We start from the raw sequence: 14,780 nt of genomic DNA on the forward strand, positions 1-14,780 counted from the left end.
AAAACATAAGAACTCGATACTTAATGTATATTCTGAATTAACATTGTATAATTTTTATTTATAATAATATTTTTTGTTCCAGTGAGATGGCGCGGTGGAGCGCGCTGATCCAGCATGGGCGACCGATATGGCTTCTTCTGTTATTTCTACTGCAAACGGCAGCGACACCTGGTGAGCATATTAAACAGACCTTATTATAGTAAATGGCTTCCGCCACCTAATTCGCCTTAGAAAAGCGCTCTGCCATGGAATATAAGATCTTGGTCTCGGTATATGTAATCCTTATCTGTGTTTTTTCTTTATAAAACTCTATATTTACATTGCATCGGATCGGGAAAGAAGCGAATTTTTATAACCGTAGCATTATTAACTTTATGGCATTTGTGTAATGTGCAAATTACAAACAAACAAGTTGGTTTCTCGGAGATTTCTCGCACAGTCTCGGAAATTCATACAGCTATCGTGCGTATCTAGTTTGTACGTTACATAATTCACAAAGTTCATTATCATAATTTACAATTTCGTTACAAAAATTCGCAATGGAAATTATGCCTCACGAGATCATTCGAAAATAACGAACTGATAAGAAACTGTTGAAACCCACTTAAGTAAAGTACGTAAAGTACGCAGGGTTTTATTTTCAATTATTTATTCAAATGTGTAAAAAAAAAAATGACTCCTGTCTGTGCAGATATCGAATAGCAATTCGTCTGTGATCGCCCCTAGCAACTCTAAATAAATGAAATTTAGAATTTATTTATTACACTTTTTAAATTTTTATACCTTTTGCATAAAGTGCTACATACACCGCCTCTGATTACTTGATATTTACTATACACTCCGCTTGCCGGTCTTATGCAGCAAGCGAATAGCTATAGGTGAAGACTGCAAATCAGCAATGCTGAGTCTTCACCTTTTTTTGTCGACTATACTGTTTCTTGTTTAATTGTTCGCTTACATGATTTATGTTTTGTGGATAAATAAATATCTTGTGACTTATTTATTTCATTAATTAGAAATTGTTAAGCAATAAGTATACAACTTAGTATTTTTAACCCACTTCACAAAAGGAGGATTCTCAATTTCATTATATTGCTTTGTACGTATGTTACGCGATAACTCCCGGCATTTGTGAACAGGCCTCGGTAGTAGTCCCATATATCGCACTGCTACTACAATAGTGTTGTAACTCAAAATATGTGAAATTTAATATTATACCATTTTTGAACGTAAAATTTGATTCTCTACACGTCAAAAAAACCGTTGTTAGAATATTGTAAAAAACAATCAAAAGATATGTGGGTACTTAACTCAAAATGAGACCCACTTTATATGAGCTAGTTCTGGCTAAAATAATCCATATTCAAAAATATGAAATAATTTTTTCCTATTTATTTTTAAATATATTTGGGAAATGGTTTGTGTCTATAATAAACTGTAACGTATACATAAATTTTAACGATTTTTTGCGGGAAGTGAGTAATTAGTTTTTCACCGATTCTGAGAAAGTCCACTTTTTGAATTAATATACTATTGTATTAACTTTGCGAATTATGTTTGAAGAAAATATTCCACCTCTAAAGTTGGTAAACTAGGAATTTTGGTAAACTAGGGATGAAGTCGGTTTCGCGTGCTTTTCGGTAACCGATGTCAATAAAAAAATTATGTTTTAATTCCATTATTACTTGAATTGTATAGGTAGAAAATAAATATAAAATTATAGTTATTACAATGTAAATATAATAATATAAATGTGGTATGTGAATGTGTGAAAGTGAGTAGGTAATATTATATTAAGTTCCTCTCTCAAATTGTTAAATCTTGCAGTGCCCTAACGGGGTCCATATGAACACATGTATTTAAGTTAAGACCTTTTCTAACATATGGTGGCAATGAATAAATGAATATGAATAAAACTTGGCAAATAGTTGTAATTCCACCAATTTTTGAGGTCGGTTTTTTTTATAAGAAAGTTATACCTACACAATACAAAATATTAAAACACGTATTCAAATTACTAATTTATTTCTATATAACTTCCTAGGTCCCATACAATACAGTATTTAAACACAAAGCTATTAGTCCAATAAAGCAGAATGCAATATCTGTAACATAGCCATGACAGCGTACAATTTGTCGTTGTTCCGCCTCTCTATGGATTCATTGGTATTCATCGAACGATGGAATGGAAATCACAATCTATTTGTTTATTTACCGACTATTGCTTTTGCACTCGTCGATATACGTGTGCATCTAACACTAGTATTAGTTTAGAGTTAGATATATTTTACACAAATTAACCATCGTAGATAATATTTAAATGCGAAAGTAAACTGTCTGTTACATTTTCATGCCTTAACCGCTGAACCAATTAATGATAAATTTTATTATAGAGATAGATGGGACCTAGGAGATGGACATAAGACTATTTTTTTTTAACTGATTTTTTTTTCACTCAACATAGCCCCGCACTAGGGAAACCCTGTGTCGCGGGTGCTATGGATACATATATAGATAACCACAAATTGCACCCAAACTCACGAGAGAAATAAATGTAGGTCATACAAATATTTCTCCCGGCCCGGGAATCGGACCCGAGGACCTCTGCGTGACTTCCGGTATGGTAACCGTTCGACCACGAAGGCAGTTAAATAGAAAAAAGGAGGTTCTCAATTCGTCTGTGTTTTCTTTCTTTTGTATGTATGTATGTTACGCGATAACTCCCACATTTGTGAACCGATTTTGATGACTATTTTTTATTGGAAAGAGGGTTCCTCAGTATTGGTCCACATAACTTTGAAGGGAGCATTCCCCCTCTCAGGGTGGCAAAGCAGGAGATGAATTCGGTTTCGCGCGGCGTGAGCGCTATGAAATTTTATTCCAGTTTTCTAATGTTAGTTAGTACTTTGGTAGCATTTAATGTAACATTATAGAAAAGAAATCGAATATGGGTTACACCACTTTGCGCTGATAATCTTAATAAAAGTTAGTATACTGTTTACCAAAGAACGCAATACCTGTATTAACGCCCAACCATAATGTCTTCATAGCAAAAACCGATCTATTGACAAAATTAATTACTAAACGTTGAACTAATGATCGTAAGCACGCGTACAATTCATAAGTAAACCCAACGCAACCAAAACAAGCATACTACCATGCTTTCTAATTGGACACTTTACTTATAAGGGTACTTACTAACCCGCTACTCCTTAAAAGGAGGTAGGCTAAATTTTATGAGCATATTGAGTGCACATGTACTAATTAAAGATAACGTTTAAGGATTTATATTTTTGTATAGAATGAAAGATTGATAAATAAACATGTGCGTTAGTTATTAATACCACGTTTCCCAGACACACCTTGAAGGCGGTATTTAAAATTTATGTTTTCATATGAAGGTTACAACAATCACGGCTTAGTTGTGATCTATTTTGCCGAGACTAATAAATGGCTTGGGTATTTGTCTTGTATTAAATACAAGACAAATTTTGTCAAGTGACAAAGATTTATAAATCATTGATTTAGCTCGCGGCTATGCTACAGAGTTGGGATAAAAAAATTCTATTTATGGTCAAGGCATTATTTTTTGTTCCATAGTTTTAAATACTAAAAAAGCAAAAACGTTTTTCCAATTTTTTGTCATTTATGAGGTTTTTTTATAATATCAATTGACGGGATGAACAAGTTGCGCGCCTGGTGGTAAGCGACACGCCTGTCCATGACAGTTGCAGTGCCATTCAGAGCATTAATTCGCAAAGATTTGAGGGGCGCTACCACTGTCCCCCTTACTCTGAGAAATAAGCTGACAAGTCTCAAGTGCTTGTAATTTCACCAGCACTTTTATTTACCCTTCGAAACCGTTACGCAGTAATGCTCACATTACTGCTTGGCAGAAATAAATAAAATAAAATAACATGCATTTATTTCGGACTACAACAAGATCCATAAAAATGTTAGTATTACAGCAAAAACTTCAATGACTATTTTAGTACGTAAACTTAAATGAAGAGAGGACCAGTGCCTTAGCAGTCCACTGTCCCATCTGTGCACAACAACTCTCAAGAGTTTGTGGCAGCTGGCGCGCACCCTACGCATTGTCGCGGCGGCGCAGCGCTTGCGCAACGTCACGTCGAAGCCGTCAACGCTCGCATCCGTGAACATCCCTGACGCACTACAGTGTCGCGGCAGCCGCAGCAGAACTCTGAACGCGTAGTTGTACTGTACTGTAAATGAGGTGTCAGTATTTTTCTGGAACTCTCACTAAGAGCTCTACTTCTACAAAAGTTGTTCAGGTTGCTTCTTCATTATTGTACAAAGTTTGAAGTGTGTGTTTGTACGTACGTAGCTTATTTTCTTATTGTGTCAATAAAGTCTGAGTTAGTTATATGTTGTATTTGTAAACGATAATGAAGATAACCCGAAAAATTTTGAATTCGGGATAAAAACTATTGAAAACAATTACACACGTGGTCATTTTACATTATATCCTGAGGTCTTATTTAGTTAGATAAATTAAATTGAAAATTCATTACAATGATTTATAATAATCTTAAGATAAATAATACAAATAGCGTTTTTAAAAACGATCATGTCAAAAGTGGTAAGGGTGAACGGGTATTTATGTCAAAAAGGTATGTTGTGAGCGTAGTGGATGGATGCGCATAATCTTATATTAATAAAAATTATATTTTTTTATAATACCAAGCGACGACGGGACGAAAAAGTCGTGCACCTGGTGGTAAGCGACACGCCTATCTATAACAGTTGCAGTGTCACTTATTGCTTATAATCGCAAAGATTTTAGGGGCACTGCCACTGTGCCGTCACTCTGAGTCATAACTTGACAAGTCCCATGTGCCTAAAATTGCACGAGCACCTTTACCATTCGAAACTGGAACGCAGTAATTCTCACATTACTGCTTGGCGGTTGAAATAGGTAGGGTGGCAGTACTTCCCTGGACGAACTCTTTCACAAGGAGCTCTACTGCTACTAATAAAGATCAAATATGAAAGTTTCTCCAGCGTGATGGTATGTTTGTTTGTAAGTAAAAGAAGACTAAGTATAATGGATACAATGAACTGTACTTAAATGCTCATGGTGCAAGAAATGCCTGATTTTAAGAGCAATAAAATTAAGGTAACGGTAAGCAAAGAGATCAACAGTTACAGTCACCAACACGCCCAGCTTTACGCTAGGATTCCAAATTCAACTCTATATCATCTGTTATCACAAACCAACCAAAGTCTAAAGTTAAGTGTGTTGTTGACTTTACTTACTTGAAAATGTTATAGCTTTGGTAGTCATAATTTATATATTTTCTTTCAAAGATCGTCGTAAAGAGAACTGTAAAACCAGATTCTCTGTATCATAGTAAAGTAATTTAAACTTTAACAGGATGTCATTATGTTTAACCATTATTATAATATTACTATAAAAAATCGATGTGAAATGCTGTTAACTGTAATAAATTTTAGTAGCGGTAAAATTCCTTGTGAAAGAGTTCGTCCAGGGTAGTACTGCCACCTTACCTATTTCTGCCGTCAAGCAGTAATGTTAGCATTACTGCGTTCCGGTTTCGAAGGGTAAACGTGCTGATGAAATGTGTGTTGTAAACTTCTCAAGATGACGGGCGCAGTGGTAGTGCCCCACAGATCTTTGCGATTTAAAATTCTGAGTGGCACTGCAACTGTTAAGGACAGGCGTGTAATTACTTACTCGTAATAAGCCAAGTTATTAGTGCTTTTTGCCGTTGTTTGATATTAAACGGAGTGTAATGATGTTATAATTTTTTTAATGTTTACCGAAAAACGGCGTAAATTACCCCGTTTTTCGGGGTAATTTACCCTTTTTTTGCATGCACTCGTAGCAAAAAAAAAAAAAATGATTTTCGAATTGTGACACTGTTGAAGGCAGTGTGGACATGGTTACTAATTTTTGGATTTCGACCGTAGTCAATATCGCGTATGTCTTCGATCATCTCTATTTTCAGTTATGTACTCGAGTACATAACCGAAAATAGTCTTGCATATGCAGAAAACACAAAGAACCTGGATCTGATAATTGACTTTACGCTGTCCAGGAGACCACAGATAAATGAGGCTAATCGACGCATGCACTTTTCCTATCATTCTCTTAAACGGCTTCAATTCTTACCGTTCAACACCAAGGCTATGCTTGCTCAGTCCTTACTACTCCCTCTTCTCAAGTATGCCGATGTTTGTTGTGTTGTGTGCTACTGAGGAGCTGCTTAACAAACTAGAGCGCCTACAAAATCTGGCAATCAGTTTCATATTCGGTTTACGTAAATATGACCATATCTCTGAATTTCGGACTAAGTTGAAATGGCTTCAGCGAATCCGACTTCGCCGAGATATGCACGTTCTTTGTCTTCTTTATAAAATTTTAAATTACCCCAGCTTCCTCATTACCTGTGTTCCCCAACCTGCCCAAAACGTACCTGTGACACTAGAACACTATTATATCCCCAATCCAACTCCAAATTCTTTCACAATTCTTTTACTGTAAGTGCAGCGTGTATGTGGAATAAACTACCTGCTGACATTCGTGACAGTCCATCGGTGGCATCTTTCAAACACAAATTAAAAGAGCACTTCCGACCGAACGCGTTAGATAGTTCATCGGTAACATATTTGTAAACAAGTAATCTGTTATTATAATATATATTCTGCTTATGTATGTATTTACGTATATAAAGTTCATGTATGTGTGTATGTCTGGTGATTATATATAATATATATATATTTATATATATATAATCATCATTAATATTTTATTCTCATTTAAATTTAAATTTTGTTGTACAATGATTAGTCCCGGCTAGGGTTAGGGTTGGCTGGAAGAGATCTCTTATAGAGATAAGCTCACCTTTGCATATGTTCATTGTAACGTGTGCTGCATGTGTCTTTTCCCTGTACAATAAACAAAATATGTAAATAGAGACGAAATAAAGGCCATCCATCCCTGGCAACTTATCAGGCAAATGGGCCTTATATCACTTTTATATATCAACTCTCGTTTGCACTGAAATCACAAATTAGAAATCTGAAATAGTACAGCGCCAACTCCATATATTCTAAAAATATTCTGTATTTATTGTAATAAAGATAATGTCCTCACAATGGAGGGCTGTTCCATTTGGTGTTGTGGGAAAAACAGCAAAATATCTAATTATTAAACAAACGGAATCGGTAATTAAATATTAAATATGTAATTTTTAAATTTTCGTCCATTATAGCAAAACTCAAGTAAAACTGGCCGATTTGAAGGGAAAGGTTTCGAATTCGAGCTGGCCAATCGGACCGCAGTTGTCACCGTAATGATTTGGCAGAGTAGTTTTCTAACTAATTAAATGACATTTTGTCTCGTCTGGTTATATACTCGATGTCGATCATAAATATTACTCGATCGAACGCGGGTGTCTATATTCTAATAATAATAATTTCACTTAATAGAAAATTCAAGTTAAAGTAAGCAGCACTTTAATTAGTAACGGTAAACTGGCGACGGTAAGCGAAACTTCGCACCATTTAACTGTCGACTCGATATTTATGTGTATACAAGAACAAGTTGATTTCCGTATTTGCCTTCAGTGTAATTGGACGTTACTGCTTAGCTTATAAAACTATAGAAATATATCTGGCTATAAAATATGTATGATGTTAAATATATATAATATTACTATTTATTTATTTATAGAGTTTATTTGAAATAAACCGACATTTCGTGTATAGTACAGGTCCTATGGACACGGTTGACTGACGTTGGTTTGTTTGAATAAACAAACATAAGCTATTTAGATCCGATAAAACAGTTTCATTTTCAATGTTTTACCTATTTCTTAAAATTGAAATCTCTTTACAAAAACAATGAACTCGAGAATGTTTTGTTGCAAAAATCTGAGAACTCAATAAACGCCGTTTCTTTTGCATATATTAATTTTTGACTACATAAAATAATCTATATAGATCTGAAATGGTATCGTAAAATTTAAGTGCTGGAAGAGTTAATATTTTGATCTTATCGATGAATAAAAGGAAGTTACTTTAAATTCCCAGATGCAATGTGTTTAAGCTGTCAGTACAGGTGTAATAATAAAGGTGTTACTTAGTTGTACTTTCGATTAAAGCGTCCATGAATTTGACTACTTCAGCGAGAAATCTCTTTAACCGATTTCAAAAAAAAGGAAGAAATTCTCAATCCGACTGCATTTTTTTATCTATGTTACGCGATAACAATTATGAACTGATTTTGATGATTCTTTCTTGTTGGAAAGAGGGTACCTCGGTATTGTTCCCATTTAAATTTGAAGGAAATATTCCACATGTAAGGGTGGCAAATAAGGTGATGATTCTGGTTTCGTGCACTTTTCTGGAACCGATTTCGATAAAACTTGGCAAATAATTGTAATTCCATGAACTTTTGAGGTCTATTTTATTTTTATAAAAAATTTACAGTTAGATGGTACAACGATGTTTTACTTACCATGATAATATTTTTTTTATTCGAATCAAATTATTTTGAATTTTCATATAGATTTTGCTCAAGCGAATACAAATATTTGTGAAAGTGGAAAAAACTTTTTTTTTGTTATTTTATATATTTTAGGAAAATTCGTATTTTATTTATCAGTATAGTTACGCTATAAAATTAGTAATTTCAATGATTATCCTTTTGTTACAGGTCCATGTGAAGTGGAAACTGGCCAGTCTAGCATTATTGTAGACATAGAAGAGAGCAGAGGAAATCGTAAGTAATTTATTTTTTTATTTAACAATCTCAGTATCCTCAGTACAGCGGCGAGCTATTTTTACAGTCTAAACACGTATTTTATGTAACAATAATAACAATGTGCCGGACATGATAAGTGAACAACGGAAATAACTTCCAGAACACCCTAATCAGAACTAATTTTAGAAAAGTTCATATAATTACCTAATGTTCCTATAAATTAATCTCGAAATGAGATTTTTAGGGGGTGATTCTACACACCAATGAAAAGCCGATAAATCAGCTATTCCACGATACATATTTACGTGTGAGTAAATACCATAAATACTTAACCCAAGTACATAGCACAGCTAATGTTTTTTTCAGACCCCCTCATAAATAAAGGTTGTTCATATTGACATATTATTTATTAGCTGCTACACTTAGGGCTCTTACACATAAACACAATACGACGTCGCGTCGTGCTACGACGCTAGACGCGACAGTCGTCCAACGATAAATAAATTATCGTTGGACGAGAGTCGCGTCTAGCCTGTTGCTATATCATGACTCTGTGTCGTGGACGTTTATTTTATCGTTGAATGACTGTCGTGTCTAGCTGTTCCCACTAGATCGTGACGACAATTTATCGGTTCTCGGCCTTGTGGTTTGCGACAGTTGTTGTATTGTTCTATGTGTGAACAATTTCATTTCACGACATAATGGAAACGCGCCCTAAGGATGCTCATTGCACACCGAGCTCCAGACACAACTGGAAAATAAGGTGACAAGTAAATATGTGAGGGATATAGTTACTAATTAGTCGTTAAGGTTTACATTAGCTAACTTTATAATGTGGATACATATTTATAATAAAAAAGTATATTACGTATTTTTAATAAAAAAGGAACTAAATAAATTTGCTATTAATAATAATAATAAAGCACGCACTCAACATAGCCCCGCACTAGGGAAACCATGTGTCGCGGGTGCCATGGACATACACATAGACAACTACAAATTACACCCAAACTCACGAGAGAAATAAATGTAGGCCATACAAATGTTTCTCCCGGACCTTAGCCCTCTGCATGGCAGTCCGGCATGGTAACCGTTCGGCCACGGAGGCAGTATTCCATGAACCCAGTTGGAGGTGGAAAGAAGTCTGGAGCTTATAAGATTTATGATGAATGGTCAAACAGGACGTAGTTTTATAACTAGACTTTACATATTGAGAGGTCCAATTGGGTTTTCGGAATTGCAAATTAATTTACTGCTATTTTTATTGAAACGGATTTCCGCAAAGTAGCTCCTGAATTAATTGGCCATAACAAAACGAATACTAATAAATTACTAATAAACTAAAAATGACGATTTGTCACTTGTGACAGTGTTCAAACCGATCGACACCTCCAATGAACACTACGCCATCTTTATTTTTTGGTCGTCTTCTGTTATTTTTGTAAACATAACAGAAGACGTTATATTTATTTACCTTAGTAAATAAATATGGCGGTTTAATATAAATATAATCTTATCCCTCCCCGAATTCTGTGAAAAAAAGAAACAAGAACAAAAAAAAAACGAATTTTGTAAAAAAAAAAAGAAAAAACCAAATAAAAACAGAACAGGTCCAAAAATGAAGTTGGCTTAGTGTTCATTGGAGGTATCGCGATATGCGGTTCTCTGAATACACAACATCTGAGTATCAGTACATCCAAAATTATATAAGTGCTAATTGCCTTGTTTGTAATTTATCATCCTGATTAATTATGGCTTAATTTGAATAATTAAATTCGGTACTAAAGCATTGATGAACTGCTTTTAATCAATATGCTTATTGAAATAATATAAAATATATACCTGTTATTAAGTCGCTTCCATTAGTTTAATTAATCGTGATAGGTATTGAGTGATGACTGTTTCGGTTTTTAAAGGTAAGGGTGCTGGTAAAATTACAAGCACAAAGGACTTGTCAATTTATGTCTCAGAGTGACGTGCTCAGTGATAGTGCTCATAAGTTCTGTAATTTCGCCAGCACCCTTAGCCTTCTAAACCGAAACGCGGTAATGCTCACATTCCTGCTTGGCGGTTGAAATAGGGAAGGTCCTAGTGGAAATCGGACCCGAGACCTCCGTACCCAGCGCCCACAGCATAAACCGTTGGACGACTGAGGTCGTTTTTAAACCACGTTCCTGATGAATTAGAAGTTTTCGAACTACGCCGCTATTCTACAAAGTCAACCAAGTAAACAATTGAAAATACGATACGTCTAAAAATTTAAATTAGTTTTCAGGCGAGTACTCATATTATCTTTAAATGAGATTTTCATTATTGTATGTATGTTAGTCCTTAAGGTGTATATACGGGTCATGTGCCCTGAAATAAATGTGTAAATAAAATAAATAAATAAATTATCCACGTTCAATACTTAATTAACCATTTGCGTTTTCCTTGCAGAAGTAAACCAAAGCACAATACCAGCAGAGCTCCCTGTGGTTGGTGAGCCTGGAGTAGACATCATACTAACAACGGTGTTCCCCAAGGGCCCGACGCTGTTCGAGCTCGACGGAAAGCGGTTACAGCTGTTGCAGCCATTGGATAGAGATGCTGACAATTTGTCGCACATGGTATTTCAGGTACGTGCTTGTCTAATAAAAATAAGCGCACTATAACAATTTGTATGAGCTTTTTGTTTCCTTCCAAATTGATCAGTATATTAGAACGACGTTGTTATTTTAAGGCCCTCAAATTAGTTTGACGATTCGGAGTCGTAAAACAAATCATTTGGCACACGTTGACAGGCAATCTAGTTTACGTTATTTTTTGTGGAATAGCCAGCAGAGAAACCTGATTCGTATTTACAAAGGAATAACCATGACGTAATGCTCTCTTCACGTTTTTTTGCTGCTGTCTCAACTTATAATATGAGAGCATTGTTTAGGTATTTGATTTTGGACACGATGTTGTCTACTGATGGTCTGCCATGTACTATCAGAAACTTGAAGCCTTACCGATCCCTACTGTTTTGCTTGCAAGCGGAGATTGTAGCTATAGTAGCTTTTTTTGTGAAAACCTTTTTTTTATGGTAAACGCCTTTGGTGGCTGTACGCAAAAAGACTCCTTTGCGCATCACGTCCGATTCATATCAGTTCAGAAACCGAGAAATGACGGTCCGAAATGTCACAGGTGTCCGAAGTGTCATTTTATCTCTAGGTGTACAACCGATATTAGTATTTTCTTGGATTCGAATGGGACAAAATGGGTCCGAGTTTTCTAGATTTGTATAGTCTCGGTTTACGAATACGAATCTCATGCAGTGCGCAAATGCGGCCTTACCACCCTGGTAAGGCGTCACGTGATGATAGTAAAATGTCATAGATTATGCGCACATCGGTATGTCTTCCTTTTCATGTAAACTCTACTCTACATTACATGAAGATGGCCCAACTGACTAAATTTTAACTTTCTTACAAGAAGATTATCTAAGGCCGTGAGGCGGGTCCGTTTGCTGATGCTGACCATACCTATGTACATGGGAATATTATAAATAAATAAATAACGCACACACTCAACATAGCCCCGCACTAGGGAAACCCTGTGTCGCGGGTGCCATGGACACACACATAGACAACCACAAATTACACCCAAACTCACGAGAGAAATAATTGTAGGCCATACAACTATTTCTCCCGGCCCGGGAATCGAACCTAGGACCTCTACGTGACAGTCCGGCGTGGTAACCGTTCGGCCACGGAGGCAGTTTATTATGTACATACTCGGTGTTATGTACATACAGTTTATTATGTACATACTCGGTGTTTAAACGCTGACACTAGTTATCCACTGACACCCTACTATCTGACTTAGATGGTCCCTGTGCGGGTTCGCTCGCACAAGCCATAGTGCCCTTCCCGCATAACCAGGAGGTGGATAGGGAGGGGCGTTATAAACAAAACTTATGTAGAAAGATATGGGACTGACAACCTACTACGCACAATGTCATACATTGTACGAACAACAGCTAATCTTTTTCGCGTAAATTAAAATCTACGTTACTAAAGACAAAGATAAAACGGTACAGAGAGCATGCAGCGTATTGACGATACATTTTAACATTCTTATAAGAAGAATGTCCAAGGTAGCGTGTATTTTTAAATCAATAAAAAAATTAAAAAAGTATAATATTTTTTATCTGTAATGCAAACATCAAACAAAACACGTGACGTCATATGTAGGTAAGCAAAGAAACGTCACCGTATTCACCGTTCTTGTATTATCTTGTGTTTTTTCTTCGTTTAACCGTTTCCTTACTAGAAACTGTAAAAACTTTGGATTGAGGTCAATAGTGAATTAATACGTGAAATTTTCACAAGTGACAAGAGCACATTGTCCAGTTCGCTGACCAACACATGATGACTCACGTTCTGAGTTGACCACTAGTGCTATTTATTCTGCTATTTTTTTAAATTACATTAATATTTTTTTGGTTTTAATAAACTTTGAGTGAATTTCTTCTGGTCTTGCTTATTCTTTACCATCCAAAACCCATAGATACAGTCCGCTACAATGGTTAATTTCATATACTTTCTGAGAACGTAGTCCGACGTATTGCGTGCATTAAGATACCTATCCTCAGCCATCCTCGGCAATGGATGAAAAAAAATCAGGTCACCCTTTTGTATGTCGCGCACTCCCAGGGCTATCACTTTTAATTAGTATTCCAACCGGTCAATTTATCATTGTAATTTACACACATCAATGTCTTATGTCATTAAAAACTCAGCTCTCCCACGTAGTTAGCGATCAGCGCTAATATTATTAAATTTGCCTCTAGGCGTTCATACTAATCAAATGTCAGTTCAACAACACTTTTACTGTGCCTTAATTAATAGGTACTTCCTTTACAACTTGTTTTTCAATGAGTGGAATGACTATAATTTGGCACCCTTGGTACTTGGTATAAAGCCACATATGATCCCTGCGCTAAAAATATTTTTATCGCATGAAAGTGAAATAAAAATAACGCACACACCCAATTACTCCCGCACTAGGGAAGCCCTTTATAGCAGGTGCCATGGAAACACACGCATAGACAACCACAAATTACACCCAAACTCACGAGAGAAATTAATGTAGGCCATACAAATATTTCTCCCAGTCTGGCAGTGGCAGACCAGCATGGTAACTGTTCGGCCACGGAGGCAGTCATAAATAAATTATAAATTATTCTCACCGCAAATCTGTCGACCTTCATGAAGGAGGATTTCAAATAAGTAGAAAGGTTTGCCATCTCCTGAATAATCATTCTTTAAAAGATAGGAGTTCGAGAGTACGGCATCGATTTGTTTTTTAGAACCCATTTGAAAAATTAATAAGTCTAGGCGTTCTCAGGAGCGAATTTCCTTGCTCCCGTTCGCGTAGTGCAGTAGTAATTTTAATCCATTGTAGTGACACACTTGCTGCGCAGTAGGTTTTGTCACGTCAACATCACAAATCACCACTGCCTAGTAAAGGCTACGTTTGTGGAGATTTGTGGAATGAACCGTATAAATATTTCACATATTACCGTGACAATATATACCACTGACTTTCATAACACAGATTAGAGTAGGTTCAAAGTCAGAGGACGTATCTTGAGGCTACACTACAAGCTATCCGTTTTATTGTATTTTATAAGTATTTATTGTATTCTATAAGAGGCTTAAATAAATAATAAATAAATAATAAATAACGCACACACTCAACATAGCCCCGCACTAGGGAAACCCTGTGTCGCGGGTGCCATGGACACACACATAGACAACCACAAATTACACCCAAACTCACGAGAGAAATAAATGTAGGCCATACAAACATTTCTCCCGGCCCGGGAATCGAACCTGGGACCTCTGCGTGGCAGTCCGGCATGGTAACCGTTCGGCCACGGAGGCAATAAATAAACAATAAAAATTATTATATGTATTTATTACATTTTTCTCACCCTTTTGGCTTGTTTTAACTACATTTACCGAACGGAATCAAATAAATGTAGTATGGTGTGTATCTA

The 14,780-nt window shown here is 35.9% G+C and overlaps 1 protein-coding gene across 5 annotated transcripts in view; it reads left to right on the forward strand.

Annotated features, from left to right (window-relative positions):
* LOC113229218 (cadherin-99C) overlaps positions 1-14,780 on the forward strand; it is a 194,312-nt gene that overhangs the window by 147,884 nt on the left and 31,648 nt on the right. For all 5 annotated transcript variants that reach the window (XM_026462742.1, XM_026462741.1, XM_026462744.1 and 2 more), the window contains 3 exons: positions 83-171; positions 8,705-8,770; positions 11,192-11,370. In XM_026462742.1, the coding sequence (XP_026318527.1) occupies positions 87-171; positions 8,705-8,770; positions 11,192-11,370 (330 nt within the window). In that variant the 5' untranslated portion in view covers positions 83-86. The remainder of the gene's footprint in view (positions 1-82; positions 172-8,704; positions 8,771-11,191; positions 11,371-14,780) is intronic.

This window comes from Hyposmocoma kahamanoa, unplaced genomic scaffold (assembly GCF_003589595.1).
Source record: "Hyposmocoma kahamanoa isolate Upper Pololo Valley unplaced genomic scaffold, ASM358959v1 296, whole genome shotgun sequence".
In the NCBI taxonomy this organism is placed as follows: domain Eukaryota; kingdom Metazoa; phylum Arthropoda; class Insecta; order Lepidoptera; family Cosmopterigidae; genus Hyposmocoma; species Hyposmocoma kahamanoa.